This window comes from Tupaia chinensis, unplaced genomic scaffold (assembly GCF_000334495.1).
Source record: "Tupaia chinensis unplaced genomic scaffold, TupChi_1.0 Scaffold000001_1, whole genome shotgun sequence".
NCBI classification, from domain to species: domain Eukaryota; kingdom Metazoa; phylum Chordata; class Mammalia; order Scandentia; family Tupaiidae; genus Tupaia; species Tupaia belangeri.
Window position 1 is genome coordinate 4720245 of NW_006159427.1, and position 22617 is coordinate 4742861.

The 22617-nt window shown below is 39.8% G+C and overlaps 1 protein-coding gene across 1 annotated transcript in view; it reads right to left on the reverse strand.

Annotated features, from left to right (window-relative positions):
- The window catches only part of LOC102502842 (UPF0061 protein ETA_18310), a gene marked incomplete at its 5' end in the record, with an annotated part of 45759 nt that overhangs the window by 4072 nt on the left and 19070 nt on the right, over positions 1-22617 (reverse strand). Inside the window, 11 exon segments of the mRNA XM_014586285.2 lie at positions 1679-1758; positions 4002-4045; positions 5485-5564; positions 7510-7602; positions 7696-7777; positions 7884-7928; positions 11622-11751; positions 12756-12839; positions 15790-15862; positions 17689-17758; positions 21571-21658. Of these exon segments, the coding sequence (XP_014441771.1) occupies positions 1679-1758; positions 4002-4045; positions 5485-5564; positions 7510-7602; positions 7696-7777; positions 7884-7928; positions 11622-11751; positions 12756-12839; positions 15790-15862; positions 17689-17758; positions 21571-21658 (869 nt within the window).

Genomic DNA, 22617 nt, shown 5'->3' on the forward strand with positions numbered 1-22617 from the left:
AAAGCCCAAGAGGAGAGTGGAGGAGAAGGGACTGCAGTGTGGCCATTCCCCCAGGGCAGAGATTTCTCACTTTCTCTCTCTCTGTTTTGCCATTTTTCTCTGACAAGCACACATGCTCTATAGCAAATTGAGAAAAAAACAAAAGTTAATTCGAAATAGCAAAAATTGGGCAAAAAATAAAATGGCCTAGTAGTTTAGGGAGCTGGACCCTACATGGCCGATAGTATAGTTCAAATCTCAGCCCCAGGGGTTTCAAGTATAGCCGGGCACATTTGTATGCATCCCCTCTTGGAAACGTGCAGATGCCATCAAGCAAACAAACAAAAACAAAGCAAAAATATTAGTTTCTCTCTCTCACCAGCTCGGATCAGCTGGGAGGGGAATGATTCTGAGTAATCCGAGAGACGATCAGTGATGCCTGCTCCAGGCTTAGAACAGGAGAGGGGTGGCCCATGTACCAGAGCGTTCCTCTTTTAAAAACTGCGTCACATGCCATGCACCTTTAATCAATTTCTTAGGAAATATTTAAGGCTGAGGAGGTATGCAGAATAATACAATGACCACCTACGTATCTTCCATTCAGGTGTAGACATAAAATATTTCCAGTGGGGTTGAAGTCACATACGTAATACTGATAAGATTTTGGATGTTTCACACTACATTTCATCAGACACATACTGTATTTTTTTAAAGAATTATTTTATTTAACTTTTATTTATTATTATCATTATTATTTTCCAGTTTGATCAGAGAGAGAGAGAGGAAGTGAGAAAGCAAGCCACCAGGTCCAAGACTTGAACCGTGGTTGGCCATGTGGGAGTCCAGTGCCTTTAACCACCATGCCATTTGCTGGCCCCAATACTGTATTAATCCTTTTGCCACTGATAGGTTTTCCTTAACAATATACATGACACTTATTGGGGCTGATACACGTAGCTTCGTGTACTCTCCTTCATTGCTGTTGAGATTAATCAAAAGTGGGCCCCGGCTGGTGGAATCGTGAGTACCTGGTAGAGGCAAATGCTAGTTCTCCCTGGAGAAATGTACCCCCAAATTAGGGTTCACTGGATTTCAAACAGAGACAGAAATCCAAAATATCAAAACACAATAGTAAATAGCAGAATCAGACCCACAGAAATGTCAACTCATTCAAAAATTCACACAAACATAATTTTAAATTAATATTTAAAATAAAATGAATATTGGGCTCGCAGATGGCATGGAGATTAAGGTGACTGAATTACACATGGCCAACTGTACAGTTTGAATCTTGGGCCCTGGGGCTTGAAAAATATGCCAGGCATGTGTGTGTGTGTGTGTGTGTGTGTGTGTGTACCCAAAATCCCAAGAGGAGAATGGAGAAGGGATTGTAGCAGGGCCATCCCCCCTAGAGGTGATTTCTCACTTTCCCTCTCTCTCTTTCTCCAACTCTCTCTAGCAAGCACACATGCGCAATAGCAAACAAACAAACAAAAATAAACTAATGTCTAAAATTTAAGTACATTAAAGAATACTTGGAAAATATGAGAAAATGATACACTGATTTAAAAAGAAAAACCACGCAAAGAGAAATATGGAAAACTGGTGTCAGACATGGTGTTTTAGTGGTTTATAAGCAGAAGTGTCTAAAATAGGAAACATTTTTAGTTAATAAACTCAAAAAATTCAACCATCTTACCTCTGAAAAATCATTCCTTTCTGCCTTCTGCACTGCAGACTCTGCCATCCAGTTCCTGAGCACATACCTGGGGTTGACAGCTTAAACAAGAGGAGAACATGCATCAGGGAGTCTACCTGGTTGACACAGGCCATATGAAGTCACCACTGAAATCAGGTCATTTCAAAAACTTTGCTGGAAGGCTCCAAAGAGAAGACATTATCAGTGTCATTCCATTTCACTGTTTATAAACAAAGAATAGTGTATTACTTCATGGTACAGAAAAAGCTTTCTTTCCTTTTTTTTTGAGAGCTTTTTGCTATAGGGCGTGTGTGCTCACCAGAGAGACAGAGAGAGACAGAAAGCGAGAAAGCACTCCAAAGGCAGGATGGCCACACCGCAATCCCTTCTCCTCCATTCTCTTCTCGGGATCTTGGGCATGCACGCACACGCGCCCAGCGTAAGTTTAAGCCACCAGGTCCAGGACTCAAACCGCAGTTGACTACATGGGAGTCCATCAACATAGCCATTATGTCAACTGCTGGTCCCCAGAAAAAGTTTTCTTAAGCATTATGATCAGTATTATGTTTTGTTTTTCTTTTCAGTTTCATCATTATTTTGTTTTTAATCACCAGTTTCAGCTTACAAAGCATTTTATAAAACAAGAGGAAAGAAGATCTAAGTCATCTGAATTGTCCGCTCCAGCCTAAGTTAGGGGAGAAACAGTTGATGTTTTTAGCATCTACAAGCACAGAATCAACACCCAACCCTTCAGCCGGACTGCATGATGTTGATGTTGGCTGAGAGGAAACAGGGAAAGCAGAACCATTTCATAAATGTGTATATTTAATTTTTTTTTTCTTTTTAATTTGCTATAGGGCATGTGTACTCACCACACACACACACACACACACACACACAGAGAGAAAGAGAAAGAGAAAGCATCCCTCCCAGAAGGGCAGTAGAGATGGCCACATTGTAATCTCTCCTCCATTCTCCTCTCTGGATTTTGGGCATGCACACATATGCACCCAGTGTGTTTTCTAACCCTCTGGGTCCAGAACTCAAACTGCATAGCACTTTGCTATGTGGGATTCAGTGCTTTAACCAACATGCCACTGAATGGCCCTAAATTTGTATTTTTGACAGTAAGCATGCATTTTTTCATATTAAAAAGTATTATTATAATAGTATGTTTAGAAAAATTCCAGAAACTATGTCTTCTGTTGACACAAGCCTTTTTGGCTCTGTTAAATTTTTTAAAAATTTATTGCCAGACACTATGTATGCTTGCTGAGGATAGAGAGAAAGTACCTTCCAATGGGGCTTGGTCACACTGTTATCCTTTTCCTCCATTTTTCCATCCCATCAAGACCTTGGACATACACAGACACACACACACACACACACACACACACACACACACACACACACAAAATCTTTTGGATTACACAGCTGAAAAGTGACAGAAATTAGATTCATCTGCCAGACTCCAAAACCCACGTTCTGTATTTACTTACTTTTATTTTGATTTGGCAGAGAGTATGTGTCCTTGCCAGAGAGAGCGATGGAGAGAGAGAGAGAAAGGAAGAAAGCATCCCTAGTGGAGGGTTGGTCACTCTAAACTTTCCTCTTCTCCATTTCTCCATCCTGTCGGGGTTTGGGCACACACGCACATGTACTCAGTGTGTCTTTCAAGCCACTGGAGCCAGGATTCGAAATGTACAGTCAGCCATGTGGGGTCTGGCTCCCTTAACCAGCAGGTCACAGGGTCAGCCCTCCACCATATTTTTTGGAGGGGAGAGGTTTTGCTATAGGGCGCATGCACTCACCAGAAAGACAGAGAGAGACAGAGAGACAGAAAGTGAAAAATCCCCTCCCAGGGGGGATGGCCATGCCGCAATCCCTTCTCCTCCATTCTCCTCTCGGGATCTTGGGCCTGCATGAACACATGCCCAGCATGAGCTGAAGCCACTGGGTCTAGGACTCGAACCACGGTTGACTACATGGGAGTCCAGCGACAAAGCCATTATGCCAACTGCTGGTCCCTCCACCATCTTTTAAGACAATATTATTTTGGCATTATTATGCAAATTGACTGAATACAGAGTCATCATACTTTTAAGTTAAAAGCCATGTGCTGAAATTAGAAAAGCCCAACAGGACACTTTAACTTGATTAAAATATACTCACCTGACTAATTCTAATAAAAAACAAAATTAAATAAACAAACAAAAAGAAAACCCTCAAATCACTTATGTAATTGCTTTTGGTTTTCAAGAAAAAAAAATTTTGCTTTTATGAGATAATCCTTAAAATTAAGAAAATCAAAAGAATTACTTACTTGTCATTCTTTTCCTTCTTTCAAAATCTGAGTCATTCACGTTACTAAAAATGAATAAAACAAAAGGACAAAATTAATCACTACCTACCCAAATTGTCATCTTTTTTTCAAACAGGATGAAATTACTCCACAAGACAAATATTGAGGAAAAAACATTCAAGTCACCAAAGATTGGTGTTTGAAAAAAAAAAAGACAGGATCAGCAGTTAGCATAATGGCTATGTCACTGGACTCCCACGTAGTCGACCGCGGTTCACGTCCCAGACCCGGTGGCTTAAAACTCACACTGGGTGTGTGTGTGTGCGTGCCCAAGATCCCGAGAGGAGAATGTAGGAGAAGGGATTGCAGTGTGGCCATCCCCCCTGGGGGGTGATTTCTCGCTTTCTGTCTCTCTGTCTCTCTCTGTCTGTCTGGCGAGCTTATGTGCCCTATAAAGAAAACCTCTCCACAAAAAAAAAAAAAGAAAAGAAAGAAAAAAAAGACAGAAAATACTGAGTTTAATTAAACATAGTTTAAAATACATCTTGGTCAGTTATTTTAGGCAATATCAAACTTCGTATTTTAACCAATTAAAATACTCTTTTTGTCTTAAAAAAAAGTCTAAACTGATACCTTCCTTTGTCTGAAGCATAGTTTTCTAAAAATAATTTCACTTTGTCTTACTCAGCACATATACTCACCTGAATAGATTGAGGGAGAGGAGAAAGCACTCCCTTACCGCCCCTACAATGGGGTGTCACTCCAAAATCTCCCCTCCTCCATTTCTCCATCTATCAGGATTTGGGTAGACATGCATATGCACCCAGTATGTTTTCAGTTGTTTTAAATATCTTTATAAATAGCCCTCAGTGACCACTAACCTGTGGTGGGCTATCTGTTCCTGCATATCCCGTGGTTTTCCTCTTTTCTCCCTTCAGCTGTCACTGCCTAATTCAACATGAGTTTGAGCCAAGGTGGCTTCTTACATTTGTATAAGATGTGACAATAAATAAGCATCAGACAAAAGACTGAGAGGCTTCAGGTGCAGGCTCTGGACACCTGGGGACCTGTGCTATCCGAGTTACAGTGAACACAACAGTGCTCTCTGCATAGGGGTGGTAGCGCTTCCCTACCCCAGCCAGGATAAAGAATCCAGGAGTAAAAAAGGAAGTGCTGGGGACAGCACGTGGCATGGTGGTTTAAGGCACTGGACTCCCACATGGCCAACTTCAGTTCGAGTCCTGGACCTGGTGGCTTGCTTTCTCACTTTTCCTCTCTCTCTGTATCTTTTTCTGTTGAAAACATGTGGCCTATAATAAACTTTAGAATAATATTGCTTAAATAAATGAGGTGGGAGGTTTTTTGTTTTTTTGTTTTGTTTTGTTTTTTGTTTTTTTAGAAAAAGGAAATGCCACAAAATGGAAGGGAAGAGAAGAACCTGATAGGCTGACAAAGTCCAAATAATAGATTACGTGCTCTTTTGGAAGTGATTAGATGACTTTACCTCTTCAGTCGCAAAAGGTACTGGGATACCCAGGCAGGAAAGAGTTTGTGCTTTGAAATCATCTTCAGTGCCCAGAATTGCTAAATGAAAATAAAATAATATATTCCTTATTACATGAGTATTTGTTCGGTTTCTGTTTACTTCATATTCCTTTCAATTGTTTATGTTCTCTAATAATAACGTATAAGATTTTTATAAAGGAAGCTGTTTCAGTTAGAAGTAGCACAAAAAGGAATAGTTTCCTTTTCCTTCTGTGTCATACAACTCTAAAATTCTGATTCACAGAAAACCACATAATGGTGTGACTTAAGAGAAATAAAAAACATACAAAGTTCTTAAACAGATTACATGATGAATACTTACGTTATCAAAAAGCATCATTTTTTACGGGAAAACTCCCTTAATGTATACTTCACTTTTAAAACCTTAATTTCCAACTGCATTTTATCTTATCTATTAATTCATTTATAAGATTATGAAATAAAAACTATGTACTGCAAACCATGTTTGAGTGGGAAGGATATAAAAATTAGTAGGTCAGAGCCTCTGACCTTAAGAAGGAAAGTGTGTGGCCCAGACACCATGGTGCAGGTGGTCGGGGCCACTGCATGATGCTGAAGCCATATAAGAGAGCCTGGGGTTCAAACTCTGGGTTGACCTGAACACTCTGGGTACACTCAGGATCCTGACCGGCAGGAAGGTTGGAGTGGGAGGACTGCAGCATCATGAGACGCTTTTGAAGGCTCCACTCTTCTCTATTTCAAGAAATAAATAAATAGGGGTGTCAGCAAGTGGCATGGTAGTTGAGGCATTGGACTCCCAATATGGCTGACCCTGGTTCAGGTCCTGGACGTGGCAGCTTGTTCTCTCACTTTCTCTCTCTCTCTGATCAAATTAAAAATAATAATAATAATTAATAAAATTAAATAAATAATTCTTTTTAAAAAGTTCATGGAAAATGGAATGAAAGTACAAGTGTATTTCAGTACAGAGAAAATAAAAGAAACAAATGAGGGTCAGGCAGTAGTGCAGTGGTAGTGTAACTGGACCCACATGGGAAACAGCCTGGGTTTGTGATCCAGGACCACTCTGAGCATGCTGGGTACACACCTACCCGTGATCCAGACCAGCTAGGGCTGGGAGTGGAACCAGGTGTGAAGACACTGTGGGAAGTGCCTATCTCTCTGACTCTGTCTCTCTAACTCGCATGGAAGAATTAAATAAATAAGCTTTTTAAAAAATGAACTTTTTTATAAAAAAGGCAAGTGTGTAAACAAATATTTCAATGCTATTTTAGAATTGTTATAAAAACTAGGTATAAAAGGCTAGGATCAGCAGGTGGCATGGAGGTTAAGGCTGCTAAATCCCACATGGCCAACTTCACAGTTCTGAGTCTGAGACCTGGCAGCTTGAAAAATCCACTGTGTGCATGTGTGTGCATGTCCAAAATCTCAAGAGGAGAATGGAGAAGGGACTGTGGTGTGGCCATATTCCCTGGGGGATGAATTCTTACTTTCTCTCTCTCTGTCTCCTTCTACTAAGGCACACACCCTATTACAAAAACTAAAACAAAACAAACGTGTGAGTGTGTGTATGTGTGTCTGGGGGGGGTGGTATCTGAGTATATACCACATATTGTATGATTCCATTCACATAAAACTTCCAGAAAGGAAAAACCTTTAGAAACAGAATGTAAATTAGCAGTTAGTTGGAAAGTGGAAATAGGATTGATTGCAAATGGACACAAGTGATGTTCTAGAGTGATGGAACTGTTCTGCTGGATTGTCTGAAAAGTCATGATGCATATCTGCATAGAAAAACATAGAAAAAATATGCCATGACTTACTTTTCCAACAATTCAATAATACTGAATCAGCATAACGATACAAGTTTGTTAATTATTTTAAATCATTGAATATTACACTTAAAATGAGGAGAATGTTATGGTAGGTAAATTATACATCGATAAACCTGTTAAAGAAAACTAAAGTAAGAAAAAAGATAAATGTCCCAAATTAATACTACCTGAGGAATACTGAGCTCTACTAGTTGGCTCTGAGTAATCTCACTGAGCTGCCGAAACGTCATCGTGAAATCAGCTTCGGTCTCTTCCATGAGCTAAGGAAAATAATTATACTTAGTTCACTTCTTTAAAAATTTGCTGAACTGTAATTTAAATGTTAACCATAAAAATAAAAAAGATAAACTCACAAATAAGAGAAATGCAATTAAGTCATCATCCTCTTCCCTTTCTCCAAGTAATCCAAGCTTGGCTTTGAACAATTTTCTGAAACTATACAAAGAAATGTCAATTGAATTTGTGTTAAAATCTTACTATTTTAAGAACTGCCCTCAAATCAACCAGGGTGTTTTAATATTTGTATTCAAAAGTGACGAACCTTGTATAGTAAAGAACAGGGTACCCTTCAAGGATCTGAGCAGCTCTGTGGGAGAAAAAGGGATATGATTTAAAATGGACATTCTCTAATGTCATTTTACCAGAACAAAGTGAATCTTCTCATACATCAGATAATATGGAAATTATACGCTACTGATTCTGGTTTAGTTATATATCGTAACATAGAGAAAACTGTCAGCATAACTTTTGTCTCAGAGGTTTGAATACAGTCCAGATTAAATCATGTCATTCTTGAAACATCACTTTAAACAACTAGTTTCTATGATAAATGTTAATATATCTCTATAATAGTAAGAGATAAATATAAATAGGTCTTTTATAGACCTATTTAAATAGTTCTTTTGGCATATTTCAAAAATCATCTTAGACCCAAAATAATGCCCAATAGGATAACATTTTTATTTATCTGAAAGTATGAGATAAAAAAAAATTTTCATAAAAAAATTAAAGCATTCATCTTTTTTTTTTAAAGAGAGAGATTTTTGCTATAGGGTGTATGCACTCCCCAGAGATACAGAGAAAGATGGAGAGTAGAAAGCGAAAAATTGTTCTCCATCGGGGATGGCCATGCCACAATTCTTTCTCTTCCATTCTCCTCAGGGCACACAGGAACACTTGCCTCATGTGTTTTTCAAGCTACCAGATTCAGGACTCAAACCACTCAGTCAGCCAAATCCAGCCACCTTAACCTCCAGCCACCTGCTGGCCTCCTTAAATTTTTTTTTTTTTTTTTTTTGCCGGAGGGCATGTGTGCTTATCAGAAGAGGCAGAGACAGAAAGAAAACAGCGGGAGAGTAAGAAAGCACTCCTTCACGGGGTATGGCCACACACAATTCCTTCTCTATCTCTCCCACCTTTCAGGATTTTAGGCATGCACATGGGCCTGATAGGTCTCTCAAACCCCCGAGTCTGTGACTTGAACCATGTAGTTGGCCGTGTGGGATCCAGCCATCCGAACCACTGCACAATAGGCTAGCCTAAACTTACTTTCTAAAATTGTGCCAGAGGGCACATGCACTCACCAGAGAGAAACAGAGAGAGAAAGGGAGGCAGAAAATAAAACAACACCCCCATGGAGAATGGTCATGCCATAATCCCCTCTCCTCCATTTCTCTCTTCTTCTGAGATTTTGGACATGAATGCACATGCACCTAGCATGTTTCCTAGCCACTGGGGTCTGGGACTCAAATTACTTGGCTGACTATGTAGGAGCCAGTGGTCTTAACCACAAGGCCAGGGCTACTCCCCCCAGAATATATTTTTAATAGTTTCCAATGAAGAGGGGATAAATGAGTAAACATTTCAAATCAGAAAAAGATAAGAAAAGTGAGGAGAAACTAAAGATGGAGGAAGATAGGTAAAATACAATAATAAATAAAATACATCAGCTGTTATAGTAACTGTGGAGTCAGCTCTATATCCTAGCGGTTAAGGGAGCCAATTCCCACATGGCCAACCACAGTTCAAATCTCAGCCATAGTGGCTTGAAAAACTGCCCGATGCATCTGCATGTATGCCCAAAATGTCAACTGGGTGAAGAAATGAAGGAAATAAGATTGTGACCACGACCCATGAGAAGCGTCCCCCCCACCCCCATCCGTCTCTCCATCTTTTCTCCCGCAAGTGCACATGCCCTCTAGCAATTAAAAAAGAAACAGAAAAAGAAATGTGAGCAGACTATATGCTTATTAGACAGAAACCATCACATTGGAATAAAACCTACTTATATATTTGTTATTATTTATTTTATTTTATTAATTATCAGTTTGACCAGAGAGAGACAGAGAGAGAGAGAGAGGGAGAAAGAGAGAGTGATAGTGAGAAAGTAAGTCACCATGTCTGGGACCCAAACCATCGTCAGTCATGTGGGAGTTCAGTGCCTCAACCACCATGCCACCTGCTGGCTCCCCTAGTTACATGTTTTTATAAGACACATACATTGTAACAAAGTAATGAAGGTCAAATATAAAATGCAATAGAGGGAGCCAGCAGGTGGCATGGTGATTAAGAGCACTTTAAGAGCGCTGGACTCCCACATGGCTGACCATGGTTGGAGTCCCAGACCTAGTGGCGTGCTTTCTCACTTTCTCTTTCTCTATCTCTTTGTCCCTCTCTGGTTAAATTTAAATAAATAAATAAATAAATAAAGTTAAATAAAATGTATTTTTTTAAATGTGATACAAGGCAAACCAGCAATCATGGCCAGCATTAACAACTACACTGAAATCGAGAGTTAAAGAGGGTCTCTGTTCAAATAAAAGGCAGTTTTTTTTTTAAAGAAAATCTAACAGTATAAATCATGTATGTGCCAATAACATAATAGCAAAATAAGTACATTTCAAACAATTAGAAAAAAATAACTTGATAAAAACACAAAGTATTAAAGTAAAACACATCTCATAAGACCCAAACTTATCTAACATAAAAAATAGAGTTATAAAGGACCTGGATAATACAATCAATAAATGTATGTGATTTCATGTAATAAAACCTTTGACTACAGAATGTACATTTTTTAAGAGAGGTTTTTTGTTTTTTGTGTGTTTTTTTGTTTTTGTTTTTGTTTTGGTTTGGATTTTTTTTTGGCTTTTGGGCATGTACACTTGCCAGAGAGACAGAAAGTAAGAAATAGAAATCACCTCCCAGAGGAGATGGCCACGCCACAATCCCTTCTCCTCTAATTCTTCTCAGGATTTTGGGTACGCATGCACACAAGCCCAGTGTGAGTTTTAAGCCATTAGGTCTGGGACTCAAACCAGTCGACTACATGGGAATCCAGCGACATAATCATTATACCACCTGCTGGTCCCCAGAATGTACATTTTATGTACAATCATCAAACATGCCTAAAAATGTTTTAAAGAAACTTCAACACATTTGAACAGTAGAGATTTTACTAAGCACATTCTCATTCTTTGATCATAAAAATATGAACAAAAGAATTCCAAGTACTGAGAAATTAAGAAATGCCATGATAATAATCCTTGGATCAAACAGGAACTAAACTAAGATTTTACAACTTTTTTTCAGATTTTTTTTTTTTTTTTTTTTTTTTTTTTTGCCATAGGGCACGTGTGCTCAAGAAACTAAGAAATTATCCCCACTTGGGGATGCCCATGCCACAATCCCTTCCCCTCCATTCTCATCCTCGGATTTTGGGCGTGTGCACACATGTCCCCGGAATGATTTTCAAGCTGCTGGTTCTGGGCTCGAATTGCAGCCAGTCATGTAAGAATCCTGAACCTTAGCCACCATACCACCTGCCAGTCCCAGATTTTACATGTAATGAGAAATAAATAAGGAAAACTTTATCTCAATAACTATGAAAAAAAGCCCAAACTGTACTAGAGAAAAATAGCTTAAAGTATCTCCATTATTAAAGACTAAATAATAAGATGGTTTTTAAAATATTAGTCTCTTGGGGCCAGACAGACAGACAGACAGAGACAGTGAGATGGAAAGTAAGAAGCTACCCCCCAGGAAGATGACCACACCACAATCCGTTCTTCTCCATTCTCCTCCTGGGATGCACGCACTTACGCCCGTCAAGATTTCCACATCACTGGGTCCAAGACTCAAACCTTGGTCAACCATGTGGGAGTCCAGTAACATAACCGCTATGCCATCTGCTGGCCTCGGTCTCTTACTTTTTAAAAAATGGTCATTTCACTAATATGTTTTCAAGGAAATTTAATTAGTAGATGTCAGATTTACTCACAGCTGCTTTTGCCTAGGATCCAGTAATGGGTTTAGAGCTTCTAACAACTTGTTTAGATTAAACATCCCAATATTGGCTTGATTTCCTATTTTATATCTTCTTTCATCATCAGATGTGTTTGGTACAAAATCTGTTTAAAACAAAAAAGCCTTAGGCTGGGGATAATTAAAATAAATAGCCTCTTTCTTTTTTTTAAGGAGATATTTAAACTTAATAAATTCATATTTATTAGAAAATAATCATTCTGACACTTATAAACTTATCTCTCAAGTAATATATAACATAATATCCATTATACTAAAAGCTCATAAAATATGAACATGTGAATGGAGGAATCTATTTCTAACCTATAAGAATATGCAGTTTATGGGCCAGCAAGTGGTGTGAAGGTTAAGGTGCTGAATCCCATATGGCCGGCTGTATTTGAGCCCTAGACCCAGCAGCTTGAAAATTATACTGGGTGCATGTGCTTGTGTGCCTAGAATCTTGAAAGGAGTACAGACAGCAAAGAACTGTGGTGTGGCCACCCCCCACCTCTCCCCGGGGAGGGGGTGATTTATCCCTTTCCCTCTCTCTCTCTCTCTCTGTCTTTCTCTGTCTCTTTCCAGGGAATAGAGAGAGCAAAACACTTCCTATAGCAAAATTTTTAAAACATTTTTCTTTTAATTTCCAGTTTATCATACAAACTCCAACTCGGGTGGTGGCACATCCCCCCAGAAAGCCTTCTCCAGCCCTTCCAGTGGTAAGGACTGTATGACTAATAACCTCACTTTATAGATGAGTGCAGTGAGAGGCTCAGTTAACTTGTCCAAAGGCACAGAACCATTTGGGTCAGAGGCCAGAACGCAAGCCTGTCTGTCTGACCAGACACTCCTATATACACTTCAGGCCATCTTCTCTCATTCCAGAGTCCTTGAAGGCAGAGACCACAAAGATACCCTGTTGCAGCACTATGGCATCCAGGTGATCAAAAGGCCACACAAAAATGTCCACTTCATGAATGACCCCAATATTTCCCACAACCCCATGGCTGTATATTACCTGTAATCATTTATCTAAAATAGACCTGCAATGATTTTTAGTAAAAAGTACACGCACGCACTTACATACACACACATACAGGATCCTGCATACCTGGATCATAGGCTTCCATAAAACCAAACGGACCATAGTCAATCGTCACGGATAACAAACTGAAGTTATCAGTGTTACAAACTCCTAAGAAACAAAATATTCCAAAAACATCATAATGAAATAATAAAGTACTTTTCTTTTAATTCTATAAAATTATTCAGAAGAGAAAAGGGCATATAAATGCCATTTGTTTCAGAGATAAAATTGGATTATCAACAGAAAGTTTAACTGGTGACATCACATAACTTAAAACAATACACACACACATACAGTCGTCAGGAAAGTCATAATACATTTTTGCTTAAAAAAAAAAAAACATAGAAAACAGGACCAGCAGATAGTATAATGGTTACGCTGCTGGACTCCCACATAGTCAACCATGGTTCAAGTCCTAGACCTAGCAGCTTTAAACTCATGCTGGGCATGTGTGCATGCATGCCTTAAAACCGGAGAGGAGAATGGATGAGAAGGGACTGTGGCAAGGCCATCCCTGGGGAGTGATTTCTCACTTTCTGTCTCTCTGTCTCTCTCTCCAGCAAGCACACAGTAAAAATCTCTCTCTAAAAAAAAAGATCCTAATAATAGATATAAAGGAAAACAGAAAAATATGTCATGACATTCCCAAAGACTCAACATTTTTCTGTTTGTTTTTGTTGTGTTCGTTTTGCTATAAGGTATGTGTACTCACTAGAGATAGAAAGAGAGAGAAAAAAAAAGTGAAAAGTCACCCCCCCAGGGGGATGGCCAAACCACAATCCCTTCTCCTCCAGTCTCCTCACAGATTTTAGGCACACACACACACACACACACACACACACACTAGCCCAGTGTGATTTTCAAGCCACCGGGTCTCAAACCAAGGAGTTGGCTATTTGGGATCCAGTGACTTAACCTCCACACCACCTGTTGGCCCTAAAACTATATTTTTTAATTAAATTTAACCTTTTATTTTAAAATCACTACCCTGCCCCCACATTTCAAATTTTGCAGAGACAAAACTTCAAAAAATGAAAGTACCTCTTCTATTTATCTTCAATTTCTAACATGAACTATGTGGAATGGAATTTAGACTAGCAAGGATTAAGATTAATTAATCTTCAAGGGTTATGAAAGGGAAAAGATAAAAATATAGATATGTACTCTGATGACGGTCATTAGTGCAGAATACTAGGATGAGGAGTCATTTTTCTTTTTCTTTTTTTCTCTGTAAGAGACGTGTATATGATAGAGAGAAAGATAGAACTGATATGAAATGATTAATGGTAATTACTTTGGGGGATGGAACGCTCATTCACTTCTGTATGTTTTAAATGATTTACTATAACCATGCAGTATTTTTATAACTAAAATGTTTTAAATAGAGCTGCCCACATAGTCTAGTGTCTGGCTGACCCTGGTAGTTCAAACACCGCTTGTATGTATGTGTCTGCCAGAAATGCTGACAGGATGGAGAAATGGAGAAGGGATTGCAGCATGACTAACCCCAGGGCAGCAGGGGCGGGACAGAGTGCTTTCTCCTTATCTCTCTGATAAGCATGTGAGGCCTCTGGCAATTAAAAAAAAGACTGAGCCAGACCCATAAAACAGCTGTGTAAGGAACCAGCTCCCATGCGGCTGACCGAGGTTCAAATCCTAGCCTCACCAGCTTGAAAAACACACCAGGTGTGGGTGCATGCATGCCTGCCCAAAAATCATGATGGGATAGAGAGGGAAGAATGCTTTCTATCGCTCTCTCCCCCTCTCCCTCTGGCAAGTGCACAGACCCTCTGGTAATTAAAAAAAAAAAAAAAGTTTTTAAATAGCCTTAGGGCTGGCTCCTTGGCATTGGTATAATTCGGCTCAAGGGACCAGCAGATGGCATAATGGTTGCATCACTGGACTCTCACATAGTCCACCATGGTTTGAGCCCCAGATCCAGTGGCTTAAAGCTCACACTGGGCACATGTGCCTACATGCTCAAGATCCTAAGAGAAGAATGGAAGAGAAGGAACTGCAGTGTGGCCATCTCCCCCGAGGGGTGATTTCTCACTTTCTGTCTGTCTGTCTCTGTCTCTCCAGCGAGCTACACACCCTATAGAAAAGAAAAGAAAAAAAAAAAAATACTGATCAAAATAAGCCAGACCCCACATTGGGATCATGAGTCAAATCCCTGGCCCAGGTACCTTGAGACATGCAAGGCACACACATACTTGCCCAAGATCCAATGGGCTACAGGACTGGGAGAGGGAAATCTGAGAGTGACCAGACCCAGCGAAGAGTGCTCATTTTTCTCTCTCATTCTCATGTGCACACACACATACTCTATCACAAATAAAAAAAATCTTTAAATAGCTTTAAGGGATCTAGACAGAATAAATGCTCATAACCTATTAAAACTCATCCTATTTTATGATTACTAGTCCATTCTAAACTATTTTAAACATGAAAACTTTCTGTTATTAAAAACAGATTTGTGTATTAAAAATGTACAGAATAAGAAGCTCATTAGCAGGGGTCAGCAGATGGTTAAGGCACTGGTCTCTCACATGGCTGACTGCAGTTTGAGTCCCGGACCCAGTGGCTTGCTTCCTCACTCTCTCATGCACTCTCTGTTTTTCTCTGGTGAGTGCCATGTACCTTATAGTAAATTTAAAATAATATTAAATAGTTTTTGAAAAAACAAGAGCTCATCAGCAGACAGAATACACAAAATTAAATTAAGACTTCTACTTCAACAAATTTTATTTTTCAGGATTTTGTCAAAGGGTGCATGCAGTCACCAGAGAGAGACAGAGAGAAACACAGAGAGAAAGTGTGAAATGACCCCCAGAGAGCATGGCCACATCACAATCCCTTCTTCATTTCTCTCTCAGGATTTTGGACACACACTCACACATGACTGGCCTGAGTTTCAAGATGCCAGGTCTGGGATTTGAACCACAGTTGGCCTTACGGGAATCCAGCGCCTTAACCACCACAGCACATACTGGTCCCCTACTTCAACAAATTAGTTCTACTTTCTGATCAGAAGAACGAACTGTAATAGATAACTCACCATGAGCAAAACCAACAGACATCCACAAGGCAATGAGTTGTGCTGTCTCAGATACCACAATAGAAAAAAAATCCTAAAATAAAATTTAGAAAAGTTTCAGGTTCTCAGTAATATATATTCTTTTAGGGTTCTCTGATAAGTCACCAGGAGAATATGGGAAGAATTCAAGGATGAATCAAAAGATGACTAAACAAATGGAAATTAGCACATATAAGAAAACTGAAAGAAAGAAAAATTACTGATCCAAAAATACTATATAAAAGGCTCACGAAGGAACCAGCAGATGGTATAATGGTTATGTCGCTGAACTCCCACATAATCTACTATGGTTCAAGTCCTGGACCTGGTGACTTAAAACTCACACCAGGTACATGTGCATGTGTGCCCAAGATCCCAAGAGGAGAATAAATGGAGGAGAAGGAACTGTGGCATGGCCATCTCCCCTAGGGGAGTGATTTCTCACTTCCTGTCTCTCCAGCAAGCATATGTGCCCTATAGCAAAAATTATGCTTAAAAAAAAAAAAAAGCTTGCATAATAAAATTATCAAGTTTATTCCTGTCCAATAAGCAAAGTAAACACATGGAATTCAGCACAGGGAGTTAAAAATAAGCAATGTTGGGACCAGCAGCTGGCATAATGGTTATATTGCTAGACTCCCATGTAGTCAACTGCAGTTTGAGGCCCGGACCCGGTGGATTAAACTCATACTGTGTGTGTGTGTGTGTGTGTGTGTGTGTGTGTGTGCCCAAGATCCTGAGAGTAGAATGGAGAAGGGATTGTGGCATGGCCATCACCACCCCCACCCCCCGGGGAAGTGATTTCTTGCTTTCTGTCTCTCTGTCTCTCTTTCTGGCAAGTACACACACCCTATAGCAAAAACCTCTCAAAAAAAAAAAAAATTAAGCAATGTAAGCTATTAAACTTTGAAATGTATCACCAAGAAAAATAATGAAATTCCCTTTTCTTTGACTGTTAAAAGAATGAAAAAAAAAAGGTTATGAAAATCAAAACTTTCCATGAGAACGGAAAAATCACATTTCCCTGTTATGTATTATGTTTATTTCAGAACCACTACTATAAAAATATCTACATATATAATATGCAAGGAAAGAATACATGAGGGGTTTTCAAAAACTTCATGGAAATGTGTATGATGCAAAAACTATGCATGGATCTCAAAATTTTTATACTTAAATAAACTCAGACTTAATTCCATTTTACATAAACTTTTTTTAAGAGAGATTTTTGCTATAAGGTGAGTGTACTCATGAGACAGAGACAGGGAAAGTGAGAAATCACCCTCTAACAATCCCTTCTCTTCCATTCTCCTCTTGGGATTTTGGGCACACACACCCATTCCTGGCATGAGTTTCAAGCCACCAGGTCTGGAACAGGAACCACAGTCAGCCATGTGCCTTGTGAGAATCCAGTGCCTCAACCACTAAGCTACTTGCTGGTCCCCTTCCATGAACTTTTTGAAGTTCTCTTGTATGTGATCAAATTAAAAGCAGCAGATTAAAAAAAAAGCATGCAGTCAGGTTGTAGGAGCACACTTTCTTTTTTAAAAAATTTTATTCATTCATTAATGTAATGTGACTAAAGAGAGAGACAGAGGGAAAGTGAGAGCAAGCCACTAAGTTCGGGACTTGAACTATGGTCAACCACGTGGGAATATCTGGCACCTTAATCACCATGCCATCTGCTAGACCCACTAGGCCTCTTTTAAACAAAACTATCTTGTTCATGAAGCGGTTGATCTTATCATTTAACAAAATGTCAAAGTGCTATACTCTTCCTTTCCAAACTGTAGTTATTTTTCAGTTCTAAACTATAATCTCTAAAGTTGGCAGGTCAATGAGAGGAAACAAGGGTATCACCATTTTTCTTCAAAAACTTACCACATATCTATTTGGTTTTTTGACATCTACTAAGGGAAAATGTTCCAGTATGATGAAGTCTAACAATGTCCTGGAGAGAAAAAGGACATAGCATCAGTGCTCCTCAGAACACAGTATCAAATATTCGCACACCTAAATCCATCCTTGCTATTTATGAATTCATTTCATCAGGCTTAAAATCTTAACTTTAAGAATAAAATTTTATGGACTGTCCCTGGTCTAGTGGTTGGTGGAGGTGTTAGCCCACACAGCCAACTACAATTTGAATCTAACCTCCGATGGCTTGAAAAACACACCAGGTATATGTGCGTGTGCACGTTCAAATTTCCAACAGGATGGAGAAATGGAGAAGGGATTGCGGTGTGACTATGCCCCATCGTGGGGTGCTTTTTGTCTTTCTCTGGAGATCACACATGCCCTCTGGCAATTAAATAAATTAATTAAATAAAAGTTTAAGATTTTTTTTAAAAGACAATTTTGCTCCAAAAATAGCCAGAGAAATATTTCCTCGGCATCAATCAAAAATATTAAGTCATGAGGAAAGTCATGACGCATTTTTGTATAGAAAAACAGGAAAATACGTCCTAACTTTCTGTTGACCTATTAGACTACATTTCTAAGATCATACTGGAGTCTGCCTTATCATGGATTCAGATTAGTTCAATAAACATCCACGGAGTACCTACTGTACCTTTCATCTGCCAAGCCTTGGGCAAGTGTCAGGGAAAAGAATGATAAGGCCCAGACCTGGACCTCAAAGAACAATGGTCCACTAGGGGAGAAGAATTGACACTTGGTTACAGTATACTCAAGGCCGTAATAGAAACACAGTGATGACAGTGCAGGACATGTTCATATGTGGAGGGTCACGTAAGGATTCACAAATGAGGTGACCAAAAAAATGGCAAATGTCTTAAGTTAAAATATTTAAAGAGCATATACAACATTTTTAAAAAAATTTGCTAGAGGATGCACATGCTGCCCCTTTCCTGCCCCCCCCAAATGAGTGTGATCACCACCGCAATCACTTCTCCTCCATTTCTCCACCCTCTCTGGATCTGGGGCACATACACCCAGCATGCCTTTCAAGCCACCAGAGTCAGGATCTGACGTGAGCAGTCAGCCATATGGGATTTGATTGCTTTAACCACCAGGCCACAGAGTTGATCCTGTATATGCAGTATTTTTCATTCCTATTTTTTGGGGGGTGTGGGGGGAGAGGTTTTCGCTATAGGGCGCGTGCGCTCGCCAGACAGACAGAGAGAGACATAGAGACAGAAAGCGAGAAATTAATCCCCATGGGGGATGGTCACGCCGCAATCCCTTCTTCTCCATTCTCCTCTCCAGATCTTGGGCACGAACGCACACGTGCCCGGCATGAGTTTTAAGCCACCGGGTCCGGGACGCAAACTGCGGTCAACTACGTGGGAATCCAGCGACATAGCCATTACGCTAACTGCTGGTTCCCTCATTCCTATTTTTAAACATTCTTTTAAATTTTATTTTGTTCATGGTAGAGAGTACGTGAGCATGCATACAAGAAAGCAAGAGAGAGAGAGAACCACTCAAAGAGAGAGAACCACTCTCAACAGGGTATCATCATGCCACAATCCCTTTTTGCTAGCACTCCAAGATCCTGGGCATTACACACATGCGTCCTGTGTGTTTCAGGTTGACTGGGGTCAGGGATACAAACCTGTGTTAGCCATGTGGCTTCCAGCACTGTAGTTCAGTATGCTACTGACTGGACCACAAAGGCTAGGCCTTACTCCGCATTTTAACCACCTATTCCTGTTAACTGACTAGCCACTAGTGTTGACTGCATTGAATAAGAGGGAATATGGGGGACCAGCAGTTGGCATAATGGTTATATCGCTGGACTCCCACGTAGTTGACTGAGGTTCAAGTCCCAGACCTAGCAGCTTAAAACTCATGCGGGACACTTGTGTATGCATGCCCAAGATTCCAAGAGGAGAATGAAGGAGAAGGGACTGCGGTATGGCCAACCCCCCTGGAATGTGATTTCTCACTTTCTGTCTCTCTCTGTCTCTCTGGCAAGCTCACACACCCTATAGCAAAAATCTCTCAAAAAAAAAAAAAAGGAATATGGAACAAAAAAAACTGTAGATGTGATTTTGGAATTGTTAAAACCCAGTCAAAACAATAGGAATCAATTAGAGTTTGCCTAATAATTTAGACAGACAGGAGAGTCATGTCAAGTCAGCCAGAGGCGGCATTTCCAGAAAGTGGTGAATGCTATACACGGAATGTTAGAGAGGTAAGTGAGATATACTGAAACCTGACCAGTAGGTGGAATGATTTCAGAGGCATGGTAAATCCAAGCAGAAAAGTGGTCCTAAAAGCAAACAAGTAGTAAGAAATAATGTCCAGAGAGAGAGGACAACAGTCTCCACCAGCCAGGATGGCTACAAGTTTGTAAACATTTGCTAAAGTAGGAGACTCGGGGGGGGGCTAGTAAGTGACTTGGTGCGTAAGGCTCTGGACTCGCACATGGCCGACATGGTTGAGTCCCGGACCTGGTGGCTTGCTTTCTGTCTGCCTCTCTCTCTCTCTCTCTCTCTCTCTCTCTCTCTCTCTCTCTCTCTCTCTCTCTCTCTCTCTCTCTCTCTCTCTCTCTCTCTCTCTCTCTCTTTTGTGGAGCATGTACCCTAGTACCCTACAGCAAATTTTAAAATAATAATGATAAATACATTTAATTAAATAAATAATTCTTTTAAAAAAATAGTGGGAGACTCAGAGCACAGTTGTGACAAGTGGGATGACTTCCCTGCTCTGCTCTTCATTTCCTTCTTTTTCCCCCCTCCCTGTATTCTTCATGGACCAAATCTGGGTTTACAGCGTTGTTAACTACATTATAGGATTCATATTTCAAAAGGTTCTAGTTTGTCTGAGAGAATGCTTCTTTCACATTTCTAGTGATTTTTAAAATCTATTTAAAAATGGAAACAATTCCTCCTAAAGGAGGAAATCTTTTTATTTGAGAAACTTTTTGCTGAGAACGATGGACTCTTAAGAGCACAGATGCCAGCAGGCACGGAGACCTCAGAAACTGTGGAAGCTGCACTGCAGGACCTAAGGGGAAGGATTTATCAGTTTTGCTCTTTTTCTGTTTCTTCTCGCTTGCCCACAGCAATCTTCAGTAAGCTGCACTCTGTCCCTAAAGCTTTGTGTGTCTGCATTCATCCTGTTGTAGGGGCTATATTTCAGATGGGTCAGCATAGTGTGAAACAGCATCATTATATTTGTCAAAACTGGAGTCCAGGGGCCAGGAGGTGGCATGGTGGTTAAGGCACCAGACTTCTGCATAGTCAACCGCAGCTTGAGTACTGGACCTGGCAGCTAGAAACTCATGCTGGGCATGCGTGTGTGTATGCCCAAAATCCCAAGAGGAGAATGGAGGAGACGGGTACATGTGAGGGAAATGGGGAGATGCTGGTCAAAGTGTAAATAAATCCTAGAGACCTAGCATACAGCTAATAGCTAAAAATTATGTATTATGCACTGAAAATTTGCTGAGAGTAGACCTTGAGTATTCTCATCATTAAAAAAAGTAACTATGTGAGATGATGGACATGTTAGCTTGATTGTGATCACTTCACAATAGATGTATCCAGAAGAATTATTTTATTCAATTTTATTAATAATTGTTATTTTTAATTTGACCAGAGAGAGTCAAAGAAAGAGGGAAAGTGGGAAAGCAAGCTGGGACTCGAACTGCGGTCAGCCACATGAGAGTTCAGTATCTTAACCACCATGCCACCAACCAGCCCCGAATACATACAATTTTTGTATGTCAAATATACCTTAGCAAAGTTGGGGAAAATACATATTTCATAGCTTTAAAAAATATAATTTTCTAACCTCAGTAAATCCAGTTCACCATAATGAGCCAAAATTTCTAGGGATCCAATCCTAAACCATGATTTTGCAGCACGCAGCACTACCGCCCCTTTGAAAAAAAAATTTTATCATAAAATATTTTAAGATATATCAAATACTTAAAGATATATGAAAATAGCAATTTTTAAATAAAATTATTTTAATAAAAATGAATATAATCACTGAATTCTCAGCAAATGATTTCCCAATTCCCATGTCCTGCATACCTTGCCTTTTGTTTTGCCATCCTAGATTCCCCATCCCCACCCTCTGCCATGTCCCATCTTCCTCCTCCATTGTCCCTAACATTCATGATTGCCCTCAATGCCTTCCGCCCCCCCCATTCAATTGTTCTACCAATGAACTCAATTATTCCAAGTATATCCACTAGCTAGCACAGCTGACATATCCTTACACATGTATCCAAATCTGATCCTAGGCATAAACCCCAGGGAGTAGAATGAACATACTATAAAGTAGACCCCAGTTGTGTACATACAACTCTCTTCAGTCATCAAATGTGCATTTTTTTTCCTCCTGCTTATTACTTTTTTTATATTAAATTATATTGCCTAACACTCATTCCCTGAGTATCATCACAACACACCAAGTGTAGTTTCCCATCTAGGATAAACTGCATAGTGTCTTAATCAAGCATGTCGTCACCAATACTGTTCCATTTCTACTTTCATACATATAAATATGTTTTTTATCCTATGTTTGACCCTCAGCCCTTTCCCCCTCTCCCAATTACTCTATCTCTGCTATAGACAGCTATCCTCCAGAGGGGTCATTGAAAATGCGATACCTGCGAGTAGAGGGAGAGGGGCCAGGAGTCCAAAGTTTTTAACAATAGGGAAAATAGATTCCATTCAAGGTTGGATCAAGTGTGGGTCTCGTGCAGTTCCGCAACTGTAGGTGAGTCTCCATGGAATACAGTTTCAGGAAAGCAGTTCTGGTAAGCAGAGTTGACCATCAGTTGATGTGGCACAGCGGCCATCTTGTGGTTAGCAGGAGTGGTGTTGTGGA